The sequence below is a fragment of the Zonotrichia leucophrys genome, chromosome Z (genome assembly GCF_028769735.1).
Source record: "Zonotrichia leucophrys gambelii isolate GWCS_2022_RI chromosome Z, RI_Zleu_2.0, whole genome shotgun sequence".
In the NCBI taxonomy this organism is placed as follows: domain Eukaryota; kingdom Metazoa; phylum Chordata; class Aves; order Passeriformes; family Passerellidae; genus Zonotrichia; species Zonotrichia leucophrys.
Genome location: NC_088200.1, coordinates 54,659,161 through 54,683,931, shown reverse-complemented (window position 1 = coordinate 54,683,931; position 24,771 = coordinate 54,659,161). Strand labels below are relative to the sequence as shown.

General features: G+C 36.6%; 1 protein-coding gene across 1 annotated transcript in view; it reads left to right on the top strand.

Annotated features, from left to right (window-relative positions):
• The window catches only part of ADAMTS19 (ADAM metallopeptidase with thrombospondin type 1 motif 19), a 130,897-nt gene that overhangs the window by 25,211 nt on the left and 80,915 nt on the right, over window positions 1-24,771 (top strand). The window contains exons 3-7 of the mRNA XM_064735615.1: window positions 130-295; window positions 6,920-7,092; window positions 8,038-8,121; window positions 8,958-9,115; window positions 20,028-20,071. Of these exons, the coding sequence (XP_064591685.1) occupies window positions 130-295; window positions 6,920-7,092; window positions 8,038-8,121; window positions 8,958-9,115; window positions 20,028-20,071 (625 nt within the window). The remainder of the gene's footprint in view (window positions 1-129; window positions 296-6,919; window positions 7,093-8,037; window positions 8,122-8,957; window positions 9,116-20,027; window positions 20,072-24,771) is intronic.

Below are 24,771 nucleotides of genomic sequence, written 5' to 3'. Positions count from 1 at the left end.
TCACTTTGCCCATAGGGTTACTAAAACAAAGTGTTTCCTTAAATGGAATGTTGTGGGGTTTTTTTCTCCTGCAGAACTGTGCACAACTTAAGTTCTTACCTTATATGTTCCTTTTGTTTTCCTTTACAGATGGGGTTTATACAGATTAATGAGGACTTCATATTTATTGAGCCACTCAATCGCACTTTGGCTGTGACAGGACATGCACACAGGGTGTACAGACGGAAAAGGTCCGTAGAGGAGAAAATTTCTGAAAAGCCACCTTCTCAGAATCGTTACTGTGGTGTTGTTACAGGTAATATAAAATCACACTGCAAAGCTGTAATGTAGCAAATATATTTTCAAGAAAAGTAGATAGTAGTTACATCAGAACCTTGACAGAAGCAGAACTGATTATTCTTGTAGCAGTACCCTACAGTGGACTCTGAGGTGGCATGTCACTTGCTGGGAGAAGGAGTTGTCCATTAGGAATAGACTCTGCTTCTTAATATGCATTTGTATTTGAAAGTAGAAGTCTTTAGGGCATGTCTTAATTTCAACTTAATATTTAAATCTATTTCTTGTCTCTCTCTGTCATCAGAGCTGCTTAATCACTCACCGTGTGCAAAGCTTGCACTTAATTTTCTGTTTTCTGTGATTTTTATGCATGTTCTTGTTCTGTGAATGACACTTAGATGTGTATGAAACAATGCTAATGCATCTTCCTCAATGGCAGGTAGAGCAAGTTGTTGAAGCAGAAGGGTTTCAACAGAAATTTGGAACATAGTGATGACTTCATAGTTTTCAGTGGGGAAGGGAAAAATGGCTTTTGTTAAAGATGGTGTTTTGTTTTTTCTGCTTCATCATCAGCTGTCATTCTTCAAAGGATGGAAGACATCTCAGTCCTTTGACCTCAGCATGAGCTGAGGGTGTTTCTAGTGATGTTGTGAGAAGTTATTTTTCTCCTTGGAAATATACCAGAATGAGTGCACATTTTTAGGCTTATTTTTCGTGTGTGAGTGAAATCCTGGCAAAATGCAAAGAAAATGGCAGAAGTGCACTGAAATGGTTAGGAGACTGGATTATATGAGATTTGGGATGAAGCAGAAGGAATTAAGTTATTTCAAGCAGGTAAGGAAAGGTAAAAGAAGGATGTAGCTGCAGTTGTCTTGTGCCTAAGGGTCTGCAGAGAAAAGGTGAAGCCAGACATTCCTTAGAGGTATGCTGTGACAGACAACAGTTGTAGCTTGTGTTTAAGGAAATTTCAATTTCCATAGGGAAAATAAAACCTCTACAAGAATGCTTAGCACAGGAACAGGTTGCCTAGAGAGTCTGTCAAATCCACATCCTCAAGTATTTATAAAGCATGTCTAGAAATGGCTCTAAAAGGGCTGATCATACTCTGACACTTGGCCTGACTTGAGCAGGAGGTTGCACTAGCTGCCCTCTGGAGATCATTTTCAGCCTAAGCTTTTCCATAGCTTTCTGAACATTTGTACTGCTCTGTCCGTTTTATATAGTTAGAGAATAAACGTGACAGGTTTTGTGGTGGTTTTTTTTCCCCTCTAGTTTGGAAGTATTGTTTTTATAGTTAGGCATCCATCCAGAGTTTGAAATCAAAGATAAATTTGCAAAGCAAGGCTCGTTTGGCAGTGGGATGAAATAAATTACATACAACTTCCACCAGTTTGGCTTTATATTACTATTCTAAGCTTTGTATTGCATTGACACTGCTTATCTGAAAGTTAAACTTTTTATATTATCACAAATTTTTCACATTAAGTAAAGCTATTTATTCCTTCCTATTAGAGAAAAGTGAGTTAGAGTATGCATGCCTGCATGTGTATGGGAATGAGAAAGAAAAAATGAAAAGTATGCATGGTGTATGCACTGCAAAAAGGGGGGAGGAGTATCTGACAAAGTAGCAAACTGTGATGGGTATGAAAATGAGTAAGGATGAGAACTTTGTCCATAAGTACATGATTCTTTTGTGATGTTCATTTTCAAATATCCTTTCACTTTCTCTACACTCTAAAGTAGGATTAATCTTTTGTAATAATCTTACGCTCCAAGCTCTGATTTCTTATAAATCTGTCAACAGATAATCAAATATCTGTTTGAAGGAGGTTTCATTATATCTACCATCAGGTTTAAAATTTCAAAATAGGGCAAGCTGTGCATAACTGAGTAGCATCTTCTGACACAATGTTATTATGTTAGGGAGTATTAATAGCTGCACTTTCTAACCGATGTTGTTCTAGAAGACCAGTCCCTCACTCCCCTGCTACAGATTATTTTACTAAGAGTGACTACAGTAAGTTATATGCTTAAAAGCTCTGTCTATGCTAAGAGCAATTTGTTGGTGTGAGATGAATGTAGTTAATATCACCAAAATACTCATGCTACAGACACATGCTACATACATGCATGTTTGCACACATGGTGCAGCCTTAAAGTGAATAAAAGCATCAAAAATAAGTCTTTACATAAGTATTTCAGAATTCTAAGTCAAAAAATAAGCTAAGTAGATAAATTAAATAAAAATAAAGCAGATGAGTATGTGGGGCTCTGAGATAATCTCAGCTGCCTTTATGGTAGAGATGTAACTTTGTGACATATTGCAGCTGCAACCTTGGTAACACACTAACTTTTGAGCAATATGGTCCTGTCTTACAACCACGTCTCTTGCTTCTGCAGTGTTTGTGTCTCAGGATAGAAACAGGTATTTCTCCTGCTGGTTTTGATCCAAATTGATCTCAAAAGCTGGCTACCTATCAAGCAAATATGTATTGCCAGTGATGAATTGTAATTATCAGAAGGAATGAATGTCTGTGCTGGAGGTGTTGAGGGATCACTGTTGGGAATAATAGCTTTTCATGGAGAACTAGCAGACGCAATCAAAGAAGGTATTGTTTGTTGTCCGTTACCATTGAGGGCTGGATTGAAAGTTGCTACGCAGCCAAACTTGTTTGGAGAGAACAAAGAACTTGTTTTTGTGAATGGGGTAGTTTTCTTATTAATTAGGCGAGGGAGAGAATCATACTGACAGAGGCAGTTGCTTTCTTGATTGTTGACAGTGTGCACATATATCCTTTTGTTGAACATGTGTATGATTTATTTACGTATGTGAGCCAGTTTCACATACACAGACCTTACACTCCACACCTTTAAAAGAAACCAGTACAGAACTATGTTACAGAAAAAATGTGAGAGAAGCAGTTGTAATTAGAGCAAAGGACCGTGTTGGGAAGCTAAGGTTTTTTTCTTCTATCTGCTCTGAAGCACTTGTTCCAAACTGAAGTTGTTTATATAGTAAACTGAACTACTGGTGAAGGCATGGGGCATATTGGGAAAAAAGAAGTCTCTTACCCAGGATATGGTTAATGTGGATTTTGAATCCCTTCTGAATTTGGAAGACTCCTCTTCTACTTCTTAGTTCGGGCAGTAAACAATATCCTGTCCAGAGATACCAGTGTGCTTTTCCTCTTAGAATGATGGAATATAGCTGGAAAAGCCTGATAAGTTTCACTGAATCAAAAGCAGAAGTCTTACTTTATGGCATGTAGGCTGGGCGATCAGCTGGGAAAGCTGTGTTGATTCCTGCTCTACAGCCTGTTTATATGTGATAAAATATGCAATAAAATGTGCAAACAATCTTCGTCACGGATCTAAGAGATTGCATAAGATGGAGACTGGTGCTACTTGAGATAATAATTTCTACTCCTTGGGTAGAAAAAGTTGTCGCTCTGTAGGGAAGTATTTAAATCCCTATTCAAATTATAGTGGCAGTATAGCTCATGGCTTCCTAAGCTCCTCAATACACCCTGTGTAGGCAGAACACTGCAATTTCCGTATGACTAGGTTACCCCCTGGGGAGTGATGGTGGTTCCTCTCTAGTCTGGGCTGCATGTGCATATACTCAGGAAATGCTTTTGTGCCTGAGGACTTGAAGGTGTCCAGGAGTCTTGTAGTCACAGCCTCTTCTTGATGTTGGCTTAGATACTTTGTGTAACCTCTGATTATAGTAGATGGCTCTAAATTTTTTTAATGTAGGATAATTGTTTTGTTAACATTTCTGCTTGTTTTCTCTTAATTGCCTATTTTATGTCAAATTAGTTTGCTGCAGTATTTTTATCCTTCTTGCTGAAGTAATGCAGTATTCCTATCTTTCAGTCAACTGAGCTTTAAGTAGTCTATGGATATGGAATCACCTTATTCTACCTAGTTGCACAAACAGAAGTCCTATTGCACAGAACTCTCCTGTAGAATTTATCTTTTATTTTGGCAGTGTAATTAAATTTTTAAGATTAATTTATGCATCTTTAGTCTGTCTTTTATCTTGTTGGTACATGAATTATTATGTATCTGGGTTTTTTGCAGCAGTTATCTCTGACAGACTTTGCCTTCAATAATGACCAGCTCTTTGTAATTTTTACTGATTTGTGAATATGTAAAGAAACATGAGTTTTTGCCTAAAGCCTGTTTCCCTTGTTATCTGGCAGCAGTTGTGGCAGTTATTTGAATACCAGTAGTAGCAAAATTACTAATTCCATTTATTTAAAGTTCTTAGAAAAGATCTACAAGTTTCAGATAAATGAGATCTCGTGATGGGGATTTCTGCCAGCAATTTGGAAAAGGTTGGCTGGCCAAGAACAGATTGCCCATTGGTTTGTTAATGGGAGAGATATCTAAGGCAGACAAATGATGGGCAGACAGCTTGTCTAGAGAGCTGTGTAGTCTTCTCATTCACTGCCATCCCAAAAGACAGAGGTTTCAACAGCTTATGGGACCACAGTGTTCTTAGTGTTTAGCACAATGACATATTTTATTGTGGACTGTCAGTTCTGAAAGAAATGCACTACTAGTTATAACTTCTGGAGAAAAGTGTTAAGAGAATTTTCTGTACGTGCTAAGATTAAATTTAAAGTTTTCAATCACTAGCTGCTGTCTTTTACAAAGAAATGAGCAGTGAATAAACTGTTGCTGGAAACTGCACTGTGCCTAGGAAGAAGGTAGATTGACTAGGTGGGTCATAAGAGATATTTTTTAACCCACATGAGTTTACTGTTTAAACTTAGACCTATAGCTTACACTTATAGCATTAGATGTTCTTTTGTTCTTCATGGTTTTATAGCTTATAGGAGGTGGTTTTTTTGGCACAAATGAAAACTGAGGTTTCATTAGAAATTATTCTCAAAAGAGTGATGAAAACACACGTAATATTTTATAAACTAGGCTGTAGATCCACAGTTAGCAAACATGAGTTAGGCTAGATTATAGCAGAAGTTAAAATGCTAAGCAAGTGTCTGAAGGATCAAAATAACACACTTTAATTTAAGATAGCTTGAATTTATAGCTGTTTATACTTCTAGGCCATTGAACACCAAACATTTATTTCTGGAGGATACATACTTATTTCTTTTAGTAAATGTGTTAGTAGGTCTTACACTGCCACCAGTTCTAGAGGGATCAGTAAGACCTTCTCAGATGTACTGGGATGGACTGAATAATTCAAATGTGTAATCTTTTACGAATGATTCAGTAAAAGATAGAAACCTTTTTTAAGTGTGCGTAATTTAGATGTGTTACATTGAAAAATATGTATATGCATTATATTTACATAAAATCTATATTTAAATCACAGACCCCTCTTCCACTGGTATTTTATATTTTAAATTAATTTGTTAGTTAATTGACTTTGGGAGTTCATTTTTAGCATTGTCCTGAAGAGTGACTTATGTTTTGGAGAGTGGTCATGTATTATAAAATATACTGCAGGAACTTTCCAATCAGAGATGAGATTGGTTGAATTACAAAACATTGTCTCAAAATTTTTGAATATTTGATTGTTTCCAGAACATAATTGTCATCTTAAACATTACTTTTTTTCATCACAGAGAGCCTGATATTCCATTTTAGATGCTTCAAGAATCTTCACTTGGTTTCAATGAGATCAGTCCCAGAAGTTTTACATCCTCTCAAGAGGATCTAACAATATTTGGCTATTACAATAAGTTTAATTTTTCATTTTGTTTTAAATTAAATTATTTAAAATGGCATTGCTAACTGTTGTATGTAAATCTGACCACCTTCTGGCTCCTGTATTATGAAGTACTACGATACTACTATGTATCCTACTACATACTACCATGTATCGTAGTAGTAAGGGCAGTTTTGTTGGGTTTTTGGAGGGGAAACTGAAAATTAACAGCATTAATAACTTCAACCTTACAATAAGCATGACATGTTTTCAGATTTGGGCTTTCGGTAGATTTGGAGGCCTGTTTCCGGGGGGTTTGGTTTTATTTGCTTCAGCTGCTTGTAATGATGGGAGCACAGATTTTGAAGTCATGTCAATAAAAATTCACTTTTTTATTTGTAACAAACCGATGTCATTCTCTGTCATTCATCTGAAATATTATTTCCTCTTTGCAAATCACAGAATTGTTGCATGTATTTACCGAATACATGACTTTGTGGTGCAACTGTATTTGTTGTCTTGTATGCTAAGATATCGAGACATCAAGATATTTTCTCTGTGATTTGTGAAGATGGTCAGACAAAAATGATGAAATGTCAGTGACATTGTTTTTCCTTCAGACCCAACATGAATTGAGTTTTCTCCCACAAACCAAAGTAAGAGACACATATTCTTTTTATAAATACATTAGTTGAAAGGCTGCAAATAATCTTTCTGACTTTATTTGAAAAGATGGATAAAATTCCTGTTTTCTTGGTATGAGGTAATATTTATACATAGTGGAGACCTTCAGTATGAGCCTTAGCATTGGCAGTAGCAAATAAGCACAATATATTAAAGTCCATAGCTATTAGTTTCCACATGATGAGAGTTATAATATAACCAAGGGTAACAAATCCTGAAAAGTACTGCAGGGGTAGTTTGAAGGATGAGTTTCTCAAGCACTGTTTTGGTTTACAGATAAAAGGAAATCCAAGACTCAAAAAGTGTCTGAAAGTGGAAGAGGAAAGCGATACTCTTACAAGTTGCCTCAAGAGTACAACATAGAAACTGTTGTGGTGGCAGATCCAGCTATGGTTTCATATCATGGAACAGATGCTGCCAGAAGATTTATTCTAACCATCTTAAACATGGTAGGAAATTTAAAACTATTTTTTGATGTTTTGCCAACCAGAAATGCACTGCAGGCTGATTTCATTGCTCCTTCTAGTGATTCTGACTGAACACCTGTAAGGCACAGTCAAAACAGGACCATCAGCAGGCTGTACAGACTTAGTCCATATGTTTTGCAGCAGAAAATCGTAGTGCTGCCGGCTTGTCTGTACTGTCTGGTCATACATCTTGGGGAAGCCTGGAAGTGAGAGAACAAGATGACTTTTTGGTTAGAAGCCCATGCTGTTGGAAAGGTTGGGATATTGGATAGTTTCTGGTGACCTGTGCTTGATATTAAGACATGAAATTGTTATGGGAGAGCATTGTGTGGTCAGTGGTGGTGGGAAAAAAAGAAAGATTAATGAATTTGGACAATTACATTCCCTTCCAGTTCTATCTGGTGCTGTAGTGTATAAAGCATTTGGTGCTTAAAGCAGTGAAAAATAGCATCTGTAATATACAAGGAAAGATTGTTCTAAGGAAGGACCATAAGCTGAAAAAAAAAAGCTGAAAAATTAATATGAGCTTTAACTATTCTGAATGATAGGAAGAATTAGAGAGTTAGATGTTGGCTGAGACCACTTGGTGTAAGATCTTGGATTTAAATGAATAGAAATTTTCATGTGAATAGTATTAAATGTGCATGCAAATATTTGGAGAAAAAGGCCACAGTTTATAAAGTGATTGTGGCCATTGAGAGGAAAAGATCTTTTTTTATGTTCCCAGAATGAATATTGCCTAAGCTCTGTTTTCACTTCAGAAGACCAACACAGTACATTATCTTAATGTTCTGTTCAGATTACAGAAAATAAAAGCAGTCACATTAGAATATGAGAGTTTTTGAGGTTCTTTGGGGTTCTGTTATTTTTAGTGTACGTGCAATACAAATTCATATCCTTATTTGTTGAATTTTTTTTCTCTTTTAGGTTTTTAATCTTTTCCAACACAAGAGTCTAGGATTACAAGTTAATCTTCGGGTGACTAAACTTGTCCTTCTTCATGAGACTCCAGTAGGTATTTATGACATTTGTCTTAGCCTGTAGAGGGTAATGCTACTTAGCTTGTGGCTCCGCAAAAGCTTGCAATATTTATGAACCTTAATGGCTAAAAAATTTCCTTCTTAGCTTTCGTATATTATGTAGTGATTTCCACTGACAAGCAGCCCCAGTGAAGATTAATCTTCTAATTTATGTACTGCATGTATTGAGATTTATCTGTTCCTTCAGTTAAAAGTCAGTCAGAGTTTCCATGTGGAAATCAGGCAGATCTTAGCAAAATCTGTTTCTGCTCTGCTTTTTGTGCATTCATATATCTCAATAGAAAAATTATTTCCTTTAAATCCATTGGGTTGCAGGAGGAGGACTGATGTCCTTTATTGTCTAGTCCCTAGACAAACAAAAGCTGATTTAGCACTTAGTTTATAAGGAAGTAGGATTCCCTTACCAATAGTTCTAATCTAAAATACTATAATTTTCCAGTGAATAAATAATTTATTTCTCCAGTTCCTCTCAGCAGTTGGAGTAATCTCATTTTATGTTCACATTCTGCATCTTAACACCAGTATAACACCATTATACTTTTCCTCACCATGGATGAGAAGTCAGGAAATAAATAAGACTAGAGTTTGAGTGAACTCTAGTACACATGTACACTCTTAATGCACTATCTTCATTTGTGTCTTTAACATATAAGGAAGGTGGTCTTGGCACCTGAAGTTTGAGTTGTTTTGCCATGGACATATTATGCCATAAAGAGCAGAATATTTTTGCTAGCTCAGTCAAAAAAGGTTCCAAATTCTACATATAGGATCCTAATTTTAATAACATTAATTGCTTTTCATTTCCAGGCTGATATGTATATTGGACATCATGGTGAAAAAATGCTGGAAAGCTTTTGTAAATGGCAACATGAGGAATTTGGCAAGAAGAATGATATACACTTAGAAATGTCAACAAGCTGGGGAGAAGACATGACTTCAGTTGATGCAGCTATATTGATAACAAGGTAAAGTAGTGAAAGCTGAGCATTAAAAATAGGCAGAAGGCTAGTGTGAACACAGATCAAAGTCGATGGCCAATATAATAAGAATTTAGTTTGCAGTGAGGAAGGGAGCATTTTGAGGCATCTGGATCTCAGAGTTTATTGGAATAGGAATCCCAATATTACCAGGTAGATTGTGCCTGGGCCAGTCTGACCCTTGCTGCTAGGCCAAAGGCGGCAGCTGTGGTGCATCACCCCAGAGACACCTTTAGCTTGCTGGTGGTTTCAGCTGGGCACTAAACAAGTCCAGGCTTGGTAGGAACTCCGTTTACCTCAGGAAGAAGGCTTCAGACGAAGGTGAAGAGAAAAAAGGAGAGGATTCTGCTGGAGGCTTTAATATCCAGAGGTTTATTCCATGGTGACACAGGTCTGAATCTTGGCAACAGCTCCAACAGAATCCCGGCCGCTTGGCCTGATTCACCTTTTAAGCTCAGGGGGAGGAGAGGGGACAGGTGAGCCACCAACTAGGTGGGAGGGGCAGGGTCTCAAGGGAAGAGGGACACCTAGACAGGCCAATGACCTCTGGGCCTGAGGGGCATCCTTTGAACTCGACCAACCACACGACGCCTTTGCTGGAATGTTAAGACTGATTGACAGGACTCACTCGGCAAGGGACGGGGGGGGAGGGGAAGAGGGTATTGGTACACCTGGGGAAGGGACCTGAAAGTTTGAAACATACCGCAACAAGAGTTGGTGATAAAGTGTTGCTAAAGATGGTGCAGAAAGCAGTATTTTCCAGATTGTAAATATTTGAAGTGATGAACAGGTTACTCTTGTTTCTTCTTTGGCTATATAGCTAAGATCTTATCTGTATAGCAAAGGTTGGAATCCTTCATCCATGCACCTTCATTTAAAAGAGGCAGCGCCCCAAACCTGTAGATGCTTTCAGACAAAACACAAAAGCATATTCAAACCATTCAGAGCTAGACCAGCATTAGGCACATTACTGAGTTATGCTTCCCTCCTAACTGATCTAGAACTGGTATGATTCACTCTGTACTGAAAGTACATCATGTACATCTTCAGGATTTGTCCTGCAGCACTAGGGTATGATTCCAGATCTGCAGTTCCTTGTAGTTCTTAAGTGTCAGGCATTTCACACATTGAGAAGGAAATAGGCCTCCAGTTCACCTCTTTCCTTCCAAGCAGGGACTTTCATAGTTTTGTCTGATCCAGAGGCATGATCCAGAGGAAGGGACAGAATGATGATTCAACCAGCCTAGGGTTGGACTTAGTGCCATTTTCGAGGTGGGGCTTGGACTGGATAAACCTTCAGAGCTCCCTTCCAAAGAAAAGGAGGGAGAAATCAATTTCTGTGATTGGCTATAGTGGAATACTGCTGTGCAGTCCCATGCTGGTCAGTGATATGGTATTCTAAAACCATCTGTAATCTTTACACCTGCATGCCATCTTTTGCCATTTATTCACAGCACTCTCGCTGAGAACCTATAGAAAATAAAAATAATGCATTCTTCTTAAAATTAGTTTTATTCTGATTACTCCAATGTCTATAGTGTATTTCAATCTTTGAAGCAGAAAAATGTTTCCCTAAATTTTCCTGCTTTGGAGAGCCAGTCACTTACATGAAGCAGGAAATTTAGAAGTCCAAACTGTCTGTGGTAAGAGCTTTGTTGCTACTTTTGCTGTTCAATCCCTTTTCTTTTCTGAGAAAAGCCCACACTTCTTACTCTGTGTCATCCTCCTCTATTTGATGTGTGTATCAATTTTATGGATTATTGGGGCTTTGAGGGGGCAGATTATTCTTTGTTACACATTTATACATGAGGTAAGCTGTGGTTTTCACAAGCTCCTTTCAAGTCTAGTGGAAGACACAAGAAATAATGTTCTCTGCAGCAACTTTGCTTAAGCTCATCAGGAAACATACTTGGAGTAACAGACTAGAAGTAAATTTTGTAGATTAAGACCCCTAATTGATTTTAATAGTAGTGAGTGCATTGGGGGGCTGGGGCAGGGTAGGGGAGGAAGGTCTGGAAAGAAAGAAGGGGAAAGAAAAGAAGCAAGCAGTAGGAAAGAGTAAACTTGGGCTAAGGCATAAAGGATGCCTGAGTATCAGATGGCGTTGGGTTAATCAGGATGGCTGAAGGGGAATAGACTTCCTTACATCTAGCTATTCCTTGTGACTGAGCAACAGCATTCTGCATGTTTGCTAGAAACCTTGGGCTCTCTTATTTGCAACAGGTGAGGCAGCCAGCAGTATCTACAATAGCAGCAGCAGTTGGAGCAAGTATCAAATGCTTCAAGCCTGTATGGGCCAAGGGAGTGAACACAGGGCTGCATTCTTTAGCTTATAAGGTGCCTCTCATGAGTAGTGAGATGCTGTACAATAAATAGAGCATGTGACACCTTTTTCCTGTCATTGTTTCATCTTCAGCTTAATGAGCCTTTGTGGAAAAAGGCAGAGGCATTCTGAACTGGTGCAAGTGAGGCATTAGTTAAGTTGATGAGAGTCAGTGGTCTGGAAATATCTTCAACTGTCTGTGCTTTTGGCCCCACAGCTTTTTGGATTTAATGCAGCATTTCTGGAATGACAAATTGACCATGAGCTGCTAGTGTACCCTTGTGACCAGGAGGACCAAGGGGATTCTGGGATGCATTGGGAAGAATATGGCCAACAGGTTGGGGAAGGCGATCCTGCCCCGCTCTTTGCCCACATCCATGGCATTGTGTTCAACTCGTGGTTTCTCAGTGTAAGAAAGACAAGGCACTACTGCAGAGGGTCCAGCAGAGGCCACAGAGGTGATCTGTGATCTGGAGCACCTCTCTTCTGAGGAGAGACTGCAGGAGCTGGGCCTGTTTAGTCCAGAGAAGACTTAGAAGACATCTCATTAGTGAATATAAATATGTCAAAGGCAGGTGCCAAGAGGATGGTGCCAGACTCTTTTCAGTGGTGCCCAGTGACAGGACAAGGAGCAATGGCCATAACCAAAACACAGGAAATTCCACCTCAACATGAGGAAAAACTTCTTTACATTGAGATTTTCAGAGCACTGGAACAGGCTGCACAGGGAGGTCATGGAATGTCCCTCTCTGGAGACATTTACACCCCATTGGGACATGTTCCTGTATCACCTGCTCCAGGTGACCCTGCCTTGACAGTAGGATTGGGCTGGATGATCTCCAGAAGTCCCTTCCTACACTAAAAATTCTGGCATTCTATGATTCTAATAGTAAAAAAGCTTTGCAAAGATCTGATCTTATGTTAAGATGCTTTTCTGCTTTGTAGTAATGATATTTTGATTTCATAGAATCATAGAATTTTTTGGGTTGGAATGGACCATAAAGATCATCAAGTTCCAAACCCCCAATCACATGGGCAGGGATATTTTGTATTAGAGCACATTGGTTAAAGCCCCATCCAACCTGGCCTTTAGAATTTCCAGGAATGGGGCATCAACAGCTTCACTGGGTAACATGGGCCAATGTCACGCCTTTACAGCAAAGAATTTCTTCCTAAAATCTAATATTAATCGTGCCAATTTCAGTTTAATGCTATTCCCCTTTGTCCTGTCACTACATGCCCCTGTAAAAAGTTCCTCTCCAGTCTTCGTAAGTCTGCTTTAGGTGCTGGATGGTTGTATAAAGAGCTCCTCTCTTCTCCAGGCTGATCTACCCAAACTCTCTTAGCCTGTCTTCATAAGAGAGGCACTCCAGCCCTCTGATTGTTTTCTTGCCTCTTGTCTGGACTTGCTCCAGGGTTGTCGACAATTTTTTACCTGCCATTTTAAATACAAGTTTTTGGATTAAGTCTGTGATCAATTTTATGGAATTTGAAGTACAGAGAAGGAAAATGATTGGTTAGATGTCAGATAATAGGTTATTGTTGGAGCCAGAAATTAAAGATCTGTTCTTCTGATGTTTTTATTTTGCAGTTGTATTATTCTCTAGACTGCACTGCCTCCCACCTGAGAGCTGCTTTAGCTGCTAATAAATTATACCAGAGCAGTTTTCTGACTGGGAATGTTTTGCTAATCCAGACTACTTCTACACATCACCCGGTTTATGGTATAGCTAACACCATGTGTGGCTCTACACGTGTATTTTGTTAATTCAGAGTCTCATTCTGTTTTGCAAGCAGGGAAAAATCTCCATTGTCACAACTTCCATTTGGACAGCAGGTCTGCTTATTGAGAGAAATGATTTTGTTTATACAGATGAACACCAACTGCTTGGTGTTTTTTGAGTAAATGTGTAAAGTTTTGGGTATCCAGCACATTCTGTGGCAACCCTCCTAAAAGTTGCCACATCTCCTCTTTTGTCTTGCATGATAATAGAACAGCAAGAGTTCTTTGTAGAAGCTTTCCTGTGTGCTTTCACATGCCAGTTTTGTGTAGTAACCAAAAGAGTTAGAAATGAAGTATTGAGTGTTCTGCAGAGCTAATTTTTAATGCCTAAATACAAAAAGTGTGATGTGGATGTTGTCGAGATTGGTATTCAGCAGCCAAAGGGCCATTTTCAGGAAAAAGGTACTTGTCAAAACTTATTTTTGCATTTGTTCTGTAAGGAGGAAAGCAAAACCAACTTCTCCCCACAGCTTTCTCTGCTGCCCAGCTAGACTGTAATGATGCATATCTGCTACCAATTCATTTCAATTTACTTTGGCCCTATTTCATGATGTCAGTTTTTGTTTAGTTTCCCTTTAAATTGCTTATTTTGATGAACTGATATCCTCTTTAAAGTATGGTGCCATGAAGCAGAAGAAAGGCAGAAAGGGATTGTAATCTATTTAGAAGATTACTAGGGATGATGGATATATGTGATAATTAAGGTAAAAAGTGTTTTAAGGACTGTCTTGATAAAACTACCTGTTTTATCAGGTAAGTTTTACTGTATTCACAGTTATAAATTAGCACAGTTACTTTATAGATAGTATATTTATCTGATATAGATACTGTCTATCTATAAACTGTATCTAGTTATAAAAAGATGGATTATTTCTCTGAGGAAAAAATGCAGCAGGTTGCATCAACATCCTCCTTGCCTTTTAAGGTACAGGGTCTGAATGTGCAGAGACAAGCCCAGATTTTGGTGGCCCCTGAGATGACATTATCAGTTGCTATCTGCACAGGGTGCTTGACCTGAACGAGGTAACTGAAAATATGGCAGGAAAAGCCCTGTGGAATTCCCAGTTGTTCTGTGATGGTGCTTAAGTTGTTATATAGCCTCTATTACAAATTAGGTAATGAAAGCTTTGAAGTGTATAAACATGCGCTTACAAGAATGAGACAGAATTTACCTTCGCTTATAACTTATGCATTTTGCTGCTTTTCCAGTGCATTGGTCAACCTGTTGTGTCACAGTGGTTTGTAGAAAAAAATGTGAGAAGAATAATACAGAAAAAGACCAAGTTCTTTATTCTCCTTCTCAGAGCTGATATTTTCACATGTCCTTGTGACAGAAAATAGACTTCTGATTCTCCTCACAGCCATCAGGTAGTGATATCCCATGTTGATGTGCATCAGCCCTTTATTCTTTCTGATCATCAGAATCTGAGGTCTCCTTGCCTTGGGTTACACATAATTGAAACATTGCTGTTAGCTCCTTTCGCTGCAAGAAAGTACCTTGTTGTATAAAGTATCTAATGGCATAAATAGCACTTAGATTTCATAAATATTGTTTCACTTCCAATAGTTTCAGCCATCCAGAACTCTCCCCAGAGCTTGGACAAGATTTTTTTAGTGTTGCTATTACCTTCCAATGAACAGATGTAATCCAGTTATTTTTCTGACTTTGATTTTTATTACCTTTCTGAACCAAACATAAATCTTCAAGAAAGTTAGAGGAGGAAGACTGTGAAAGATCCCTGCATAAATGGAACTGATACCACAGGGTCACTGCAAAAGCCTGGAGTGTTTGGCAGTCAAAATGGCTGAAACATATTGAGATACAGATTGGGTTATTAAACTGCTACTGCTGTCCTCAAACTCCTAGTGAATTTCAGCTTTGGAAAACTGAATTCTTGCAAATGCATGGTGAGAGATGAGATTATTCTTAATTTTGTCTTCATCACTATAATTTCAGTACTGCCAACTCTCTTGACCATTTTGTACTCAATTTGTCAATCTCTTGATTATTTGGTTTATTTGACGCTACCAGGAGGCATCAGGGAATTTCATGAGACTCTCACATGACCTTTCTGATAATTAATTAGTTGATTATTTAATTAATAGGATTGCAGATGCAGAAGAAAGCAGGGAAACCTGAAAAGGGCATATTTAAATAAAAAGTGAATCTCCTGTAAGATTAAGGTCCTGTATTTTTACCTTGTGTATTTTAAAAAAATCTCACTAATTTTAAGTCATCTTTTGCTCTTTTGTTTTTTTAGTTTTTAATATGTTTGAGTCTGTGAAGTGATAATGCTTGTAATAATGGGTGTGGGAAAAATTTGCATGAATTTACCTTTTGCTGTCAGCTTAGTTTCTTTCAAGCTCTAATAATTAGACTATGTATGTTCCATTCACTAGTACAGGTCTGTTCCATAGAAATACATGGACTTAAACTGAATGTAAAATCTCTGAATATCTAGTGTGAGACCCAAATATAAAATTTATACAGTTATTTTTACATTTTAATTTTCTGGTGATTAAGAAAGGTAGGCAAGTCTTAGACAAAAAATTTGAAAGAAAGGAAGATTAACTGTTTAGCAGTTGATTATTTACAGTTATTTACTTTCTGAATAGGCAGTTAGATATATTTCTAATTTTTCTTACTTCAGCTTTCAACCATACCCTTTGTACTCTTTGCTGCTGAAATCTGTTGGAAAACTCCTCCCTGTGAAAATATTGGTGGGCTGTGCTGAAGTCACAACTCTTTGTCTTAGAGTAATTTACAGAGGTTACTCTATGTAATTGTTCTCTCACTTCTTAACAGACCTTCTCTGCTTTACAAATTTTTTTATCAAGCATGAACACAAAAACTGGCCACTATATTGTATGAACAGAATAGTGGTGTCATTTTGATATTTTCCTGTATATTTATCCAAGAATGCTGGTCCTTTCTACTGCCTGGTTCCAAATACTCATTTTTTGTTGTTGTTTTGTCTAATCAAGTTGGGAGGCCACTTTTGGCTACACTAGAAGAAAATTTACTCAAATGAGTTATCTTTAAAATTTGATGTGCATTGATTCCTATGTGTATCTATCAGAACTCATTTAATTTTTAAACTTTGCCAGGAATGCTTCTGTATTTTCTTCCGCATCATTGTTTAATGCTAATGCTACGTCTAGGTTCTGTTAGACTTCACTCAAAAGCACCTTCCTTGGATTCCCAACTACTCTGTATCTGTTTCAATATGTTAATGATACATTAAATTCAGCTGTTTACTTATCACACTTCCAAACTGTTGTTTTTCATTCTGACTGAAATATGAGCTTTATAATATAATAATAATATGATTATTTATATCACCCTTTTTAATCTCAGTTCAGCTTTACAGTGCCTAAGTGATGTGTTAACCATTTGAAATAATTAAATATATAATTTCCTGTTTTTCCTAAAATACACTGGCCAGTACATACTGATGCCTTTGAGATTTACCCTCAAAATAATAAACAGTGTCTGAAATACCATTTACCATTTTCCATTTATTTAAATTACCAAGTAAATAGTAAATAAGTAATTTTTCTTGTGGTTCATTAACACCAAAATAATTTTAGATTTAATTGCTGTCATTAAAAGTGCATTTGTTAATTAGTACATGTGTGCTTGGTTTATATGTGAGAATTATTTCAGAATGTCCTGTTATGTGAAGAGACAAGAACATCTTCAGTGTTGTAGTTATTCACTTTGCACAATGCAAGTGAAGCCATTTGCAATTTGATGATAATGTCACTTGCCACAAGTACCATCAATTGAAATTATTCCTTATGAAAATCTTACGACTTGATGAAACTTACTACTTCAGCAATAAGCCTGAAAAATGTTGTAAGCCCTGGAATCAATAACAGCAGAAGTTAGACTGAAGTTTCAAGCAGTCTAACTTCTCCTGTTATTCAAGCTACCTATATGTTTCAAAATTACAAACATTAGAGAACCTGGAGTAGAGTGCAACCAGAGTGAAGATCTGGTAGACAGGTAAAATCTGTTAACTGTCCTTTTTCTTCTTTTCTCCAATCTAGCATATCATACGATACACCAGGCTGAGTAAAAAATAGATCTTTTGAATATTTTGACTTGCCAAAAACAAGTATTAAATTTATCTAAAATGGTAAATTACTGGGAATTATTTACAAAAAGTAAGTCTGGCTCTTAATTTAGTCTGCCTTTATTGTTCTTTTTGTCTTCTGTTGTACATACCACCTACACATCAGGATTTTTTTTAACAAAGACAATGGACTCAGATACTTTGTATTTAGAAATGAAATACCCTTTGTGTGCTGTGAAAGTCTTTCCTAATGCTATATTTAATGAACTAAAATCTACTAACTAAACATTATTTTCTGAAACAATGCAGTAGTGGTTGTCTGTCCTTGCTTAGAATTCTTTTCTGGGGTTAGCCAGTTCATTCAAGTGCAGAATTCAGGCATAAATAGTGTGAAAGCTCCTCCTTTCCTTCACTTGAGTAAGGACCTGTTTTCTCTTCCATGTATATGAAGATAACCATTTAGAGTAATGGACATTATGTCCTGGGTACTGCTTGGAGTAGGTAGGCTTTTACTATTTCTTGCTTTCATTGACAGACTCACCTCTATGAGGTGACAAACTATGCCTCTAAAGCTTCTATATGCGGTAACAGTAATTTTACTATTTTGGTTCTGCTTTGCTGAGAGAAGGGATGAGAAGGAGGATGGCAAATAATCTGTCTGAGGTCTTAGTAGTGTGCTTTATTTTTGTGAGAGTCACTGATAGCTAGAATTGTAAATCTTTACTACAGAGCCTATATATGTAATGCATTCATATTCCTGGATATTAAAGGAGGCATTACATTCCTTTGATGTAAGTCAGGAGCTAAGAATGGTTTACTGTATTTCCCTCTTGCCAAGTCATAGCAATACCATTTTCCCCAAGTCCCATAATGAAACCCTGAATGCACAACATAATCATAGTCTGATTCAGCCAAGAAGTAAAAACAAAAGAAAAACAGCTCAGTAAGTATATGAGAAGAAAGCTATTATATGAGCAGAAACGTCTTGGATATTGGCAGTTTTGAAACATAACGTAGCATTCTTTTACAGTTGGAGGTATGACATAATTATCTTCTCTTTTTCTTTTTTTTTTACTTACTATTACATCAATCAATTTTATGGTGTTTTATGGTGGTTGGGTGGGTGTGCATGGAAGGCAATCAATGTCCTTAGATTGTCTTTACACATGTTCTCTTGCTTCACCTCAAGTCCCATATTTCAGTCATTAAGAAGACAGTAAGTTCCTTGTGTCACATAGCACAAAACAAAGAATTGTGTTACAACCCAGTGCATTAAGGCAATTTCTTGCAGGTTTGAAAAAATAAAATAACTTTCTTCTGTGTCTGATTATAGTTTCTTGTTCACCACCTTTTGCTCAATTTCCAGGGCCCTTTTGAGTGTATTCCCAGACTGTCCTGATCACTTTGCTCACAACTTTATCAATTTATGGCACTGCCATTCTGCTTCTCCTCTGTGGAATTATCTGGTAGTGGTGACTGGTTAATTAAAAGCTGTTTAACCCCATGCATCTGTCTGTGTGGCCCTTAACAATTGGCAGAAATTTGCCAACCTCCAGAAATTGCTTTTGGGTCTAAATCCCTATGTAGAAATAGTCTGTGAGCAACAAAGAAACAGCCCTTGGAGTACTTACACTTGGTAAAAAAATGTCAGTATCTTTCATTTCAAGCACCAAACAATTCCTGTATTTTGTTCCTGGAAAATGGGTGTTTCTTTGTATGTATATCTTTATCATTATCAATCTATTTGTCTTATCTGTGTGCCCTCATAGACAGAGTATAAGAACTAAATTCCTCTGATTCATATGGTCTCTCCCTAAAACCAGAGACCCTTACTCTGTGGCACAGCAGAAAACCAGAACTTCTTTGTTTGTGGGGTCGCCATATCTGAGGTACTTTCGTTGTTTTTTTGCCTATTGGTTCCCTCCCAACCTTCCAATTCATGCGTACCTCAGCAGCCATTTTTTAAAGTAAAATAACAAATTAACATTATAAATACTCCAGTAAAAAGCAGTTTTCCCTTTGCTCTTTTAATAACATGTTGCATGTCTCTAAGAAGTAAAATACATGTGAAATCAAAATGAATCCCAAGCAGATGTTTAAGACACAGTTGAAATATTTATTCTCCTTTATTCAGTCGAACAGTCTTATTTAGAGACCTATGATGGACTAAAATACATGTTGGAGATAGGGTAGTTAATTTTTATATGTTTTCCAATACTATAAGGGGATGCCCTAGCAGAAATGCTTCCTGACATATTCCTATTAGTGATTTTAACCATTGACTTGATAGAATAAAAATTTTCTGACTCTGTTATGGATCTAAATGCTGCTTTTGTATCTTATGTAAATCACTGGAAGTATCTTCATTTGAATAATAGGAAAACTAGCTTTAGACTTGTTACTTTTCAAGATACCTAACAGAAAAAGAAAAAAAAACCCCGAAAACCTAGAAGAACATAGAAATTAGGTGCAATGCAATTTGAATATACAGTACATGTTTTGTCACCTGACTATTCTTAAATGTGCTCTGAGAAAAAGCTGGAGTTTAAGTGTTCTGTGTAATCCCGGCCTTTGCTTCCCCTTGTGCTTTGTTGAGATAATGGTGTTCTGTATTTATTCATTGAGCCGTAAAAAATGTTTCTAAATAGGTTACACCGTTGTTAACGACTAACAGCTTGACTTGCTTAACATTTTTTCTTTCACCCCCAATTCTAGGAAGGATTTCTGTGTACATAAGGATGAACCATGTGATACTGTTGGTAAGTAAATAAACACAAGAGATTGTGTATAAACTACATAATAAAATTAATTTTATGTAGATAGAAATGTGAAGCTAAAAGATGACAGCAAAATCAGTGATAGAAATAAGTAACTAGCTAAAATTCAAAGTACATCTTAAATGCTAATAATACTGTTAGATTGGTGTATGCTTCTGGCACAATAAGTGTTTTAGTATAATATTTCTATCTCTTTTATAGATCAAACTTTAAAACTTTTTTCTTTTTAGTTTCACTGACTGATAGAAAATTGTTTTATTATTAAAGATTTTTAATTTTAAATATGAAGCTAAGAAATTGTGTTTATGATTCTTTTTTATTGAATGGATTTATCTTTGGTTTGAATATTTTTATAATTTTTTTGTGTTTATGTTTTTTTTTTTCTGTTTCATTTCAGTTGCAAAGGTTTGAGGAGAATTCTTATGTAAATTATATTACCTCACCTCTTGCTGTTCTTTTTTCTTTTACTGCTGTCTCCCAAGTGTATGTGAGTTTATCTGTGGGATTGCTACCAAGAAAAAAGCCTTATGAATAAGAATGTAATGTTTTTCACAGCAGTAAATGATTAAGAGTTCATAGTGTTCTTTCACTAATTGGTGTATTGGTCTTAGATGAATTCTGTATGAGTGTTTCTTGTTTGGAGGCATTTATTTTTGACTTATTTGTGCAAAAATGCTTGCTTCCAACTGAAAGAGGAAGCAATGTGACAAGAAGTCTTCATCATTTTATGTTGATTTAAACTGAAATTTAAATCTGAAGTACTTCCAGTCTATCTAAATCAGGATAGGCTGCTTCCTGAATTTCAGAATTGAAGTGAATATATTCAAGGGTTTTTCCTGAACAATGTTTTTTCTTTGGCTGAAGCTTGGAGGTAGTAGAAGAGCTATTTGTCTCTGAATTTGTCCATAGAATTTTAAATTTAATAAAATTAAACTCACTCAAGTATCAGTAATTGACAGGTCTGTGGTGAACAAGCTGGGATGAAACTTGAAAATGCGGCAGCCTATTAATTGTTAAGAGCACAGGAAGTAAAAGATTTTAACTTAATATTGTCTTAATATTGATAAACAAAATGAAGTAGACGTTGACTGAATGATCTGGCATATTGTGGATTGGCTATTGTGGAATTTCCCATTCTCTGGGTTATTGTTTGGTGCTTTCTTCAGGAACTGAACCACAGTTTGTATGTATAGGCCTTTCCATATAGGTACAATTGTGCAGCAAAAGCAAAGGTAATTGTTTTCCCTTTGTTTCATCATTTATTTTTTAAATTTCAGTCATTATTTCTCCAGATGAATATAGTGCCTTGCCATAAATGTAGGGCTTCATTTCTTCCATAAACAGTTACAGTACTGTGGGTTCGTGCTCACTGTTTAGAAGATAATTTTCTGAGGGTCTTGTCTACCATTATTCTGGAGCTCATCTAAGGAAGAGGGTTGAAAAACTTTGCACATTCCTCTTGAAGAGAAATTTTAAAGTTATCTTTAAAAATTTTTAAAGAGAATTTTTAAAGTTAATGCCAGGGATATATTACGTAAATTATTTTAAGGCTAACAGGGTTGTAGTGCCAAATTGTTGAAAGTACATGTGGGAGGTTGTTTCGTTTTGGTATCTACCCTGACTTTTTTCTTCCCCTAGGAAAACCAGAAGATTTTAGATTATATCATGAGTAAAATTTGTCGAAAGGAATTGAAGGGCAGTTTGATCTTCCTATATTCAGTTTATAGACAAAAAGAGACAGTTTATAGGCAAAAAGAGACAATACATTCCAGGGATGTATCACATGCTATAAATTACAGAATTTGCCAAAGACAGTAAATGAGAAATGCTAATGTACTATACAATTTCCCAATGAGACCTTGCCTCACCTTCCCCCCTCTCAAGAAGTCCAGAAGAATGCACACTACAGGCTCATAAAAAGACAAATAAAGCAATTATCTCTGAAATATTAATACAATATTCCTCACAGGAATGTGAGGCAATCAAGGTGATCTTTGTAGGTGATCTTTTGTGGTCTTGATTGCACATTAGGCAATCCAGAAGTGAAAGTTGTGAGAAGGGAGCATGTACAGGACAGACCTCACTATTGGAAAGGGACGTCATGTTGGATAATAGTTCTTTGCAGTGATCTCTAAGCAGACAAATACTGGATTTATTGTTTAGTCACTACATGCCTAGACTCAGACTTTTCAGACTGGACATGCGTATCTTCTTAGTCCAGAGAGAGAAAAGACCAGTATTCTGTTATATAGACAAAATTCTCATGTATTCAGGTGGCAAATAGCGCACTTTTTTATACTGCTGGTCTTGTTCTACAGAAAGTAAAGAACGTATGTACTCTTCAAAAAGTACTTTTTCATTGTCTCTTAAAATAACAGTGATTTATATGAAGATTTAATGGTTTAAAGATATAATTTTTCTGTTAACCAGAAAAAAATGTTTACTCAAAATCAAAACCATATGACAAACCTCCCTAGAAATACACTGAAATATATTTCATTAATGATTTTGAATAAAATGTGTGGTGATAATCTTCTAAATATTCCTTCATAAAAGCATTTTAAGTGGAAAAATACAAGATTTTTTTCTATAGATAATAGAAATAAAAAGCATTATTTGCATTGGTTGTCAAAATATTGCATTCTTAGGGAAAAGAAATCTGTCTATGGTGCAGACCAAGCATCATGGAGGAGAGAAGGCTTTGGGGAGACCTCATTGTGGCCCTCCAGTGCCTGAAGGGGACTTATAAAAAGAAGGAAGAAGGGTTTTTTATGCAGAACAGGTAGTGTCAAGACAAGGGGAAATGGTTTTAAACTGAAAGAAGTCAGGTGTGAATAGGTATATGTAAGAAATTCTTTACTCAGAGGGTGCTGAAGCCCTGGAATAGGTTGCCCAGAGAAGTTGTGGGAGTTCAAGGCCAGGTTGGATGCTGAACAGCTTGATCTAGTGAAAGGTTTCCCTGCTCACGGCAGGGGCGGTGGAACTAGATGATCTCTAAGGTCCTATTTAACCATTTTATGATTCCAAAACTCATTAATACTTCTTATTTTATAGTTTTGCAAAGTAGATAGAAAGAGAGGAATGATTTCAGGAATTTGATTTCCCTGAAGTGTCTTTAAATTTAGGAAGTAGAATGTATTTATTTCAATATTAAGTATTTCCCTATTGCTAGAAATGTTTGGAAGTCTCTGCTGTAGTCAGGAAGTTGAGGGTCTACTTTCTTACTTCATAGTGTAAATCCAGAGTAACTCAGATAATTGCCTTCCTTACCTACTCCCATGTTTCTGTGTAACATTAAGCTAGACTCTCATGTGGTATCAGTCAGCCCAGGTCAATTGATTTCTGCAAAGCTATTTGGATTTCAGCACTGCCAATTGTTGCAGCCACTGTGAAATTCATTCTGGGTGGAGAACCACAAAGCAATTGTTTTAGGCTGAAAATTGACCAGATCCAAGTGTTTTTGGGTTTCCTCTGATTGGTTGGTTGGCTGCAGCATTTTTTTTTTTTTTGCCCCTCCTGTTCTGCTCATTTGTCTCCCTTGTATGTCTCCCTTATTTCTGCTTCATTTCTCTCCCTTATTCCTGCGCAGAAGTGTTCATATCATACTGCTTCCTTGATTCTCACAATTTTTCTATAGTTTAAAGAGAGATTTCTGACCTTATTTTTCAGTATGTTCACCAGGGACATTCTATGATTACAACAGAGGATTTCTCTGAGGGTGGAAAATATCAAGATGTTTTTATAAAAATGAAATTAAATTTAGCTAATGAAAAGATTGTGTTAGATAGGTGATTGTCCAAGGTTCTTTTCCCCCAGAAGACAACTGGGGTTTGGGATCATAGCAGGTTTCTCCTACAAGCAAGTTTTGTTAACTTAGTTAGAGGAAGCTACCTTTTGAATTTTTGGTGATTTGGAATGTTGTTCTTTTGCTTGGGCTGATGACAGGTAAAATTATTAGTGTAGACATCCCAGTGAATTTCTAAAAAAAATTTAAGTAATTTAATTGTTGGTTTCCAGAGAAATTGCAATAGAATCAGCACAAAATGCAAACTGGAGATTGCACATGCTATACTGTTCTTGTCTGTGACTCTTCTGGTATTACCTTATTGAAGTAATTCAGACAAGCAATTATTCATTGGGAAAATTGTTATTGGGATATTGCAAAAGAGAGGAAAATAAAGCGGTATTTCCTCCCTTGAAGAGGAAAGTAAAGACATATTTTCTCACTGAAAACAGATATCTCAACAGATATTTTCTCAACAAGTAGGCTTACAAGTAAATACAGAAAGACTATTTCTTGAAGCAAGTGTAAGCACATTTTAATTTCCCTTCCTCTTGTCTACATTTCCACTTCAGCAATCATGATAGTGACTCTCTGAGTCATATTTCTTTTGGATTAGATTTGTTGTTTGCTGCTACCTAATGTCTTCAGTGGAAACACTGTGCTAGAGTGTTCTTTGAATGCAGTGTCACAGGCATGGAAATATTCTAAAATGATGCTTGTCTTGTATTGGCATCAGTTTGGGGCCCTGTTAATCTGCTGAAACTCAGGTAGTGATTTCTTCATTTTTGATAATTTATTTTTTAGACATTTTTAGTTAAAACAGCTGTAAAAATCTGATTCTATCTAAACTGTTTGTTTAAAAGGATTTTCCCAATAAAATGTAATCTCTAAACAGAGT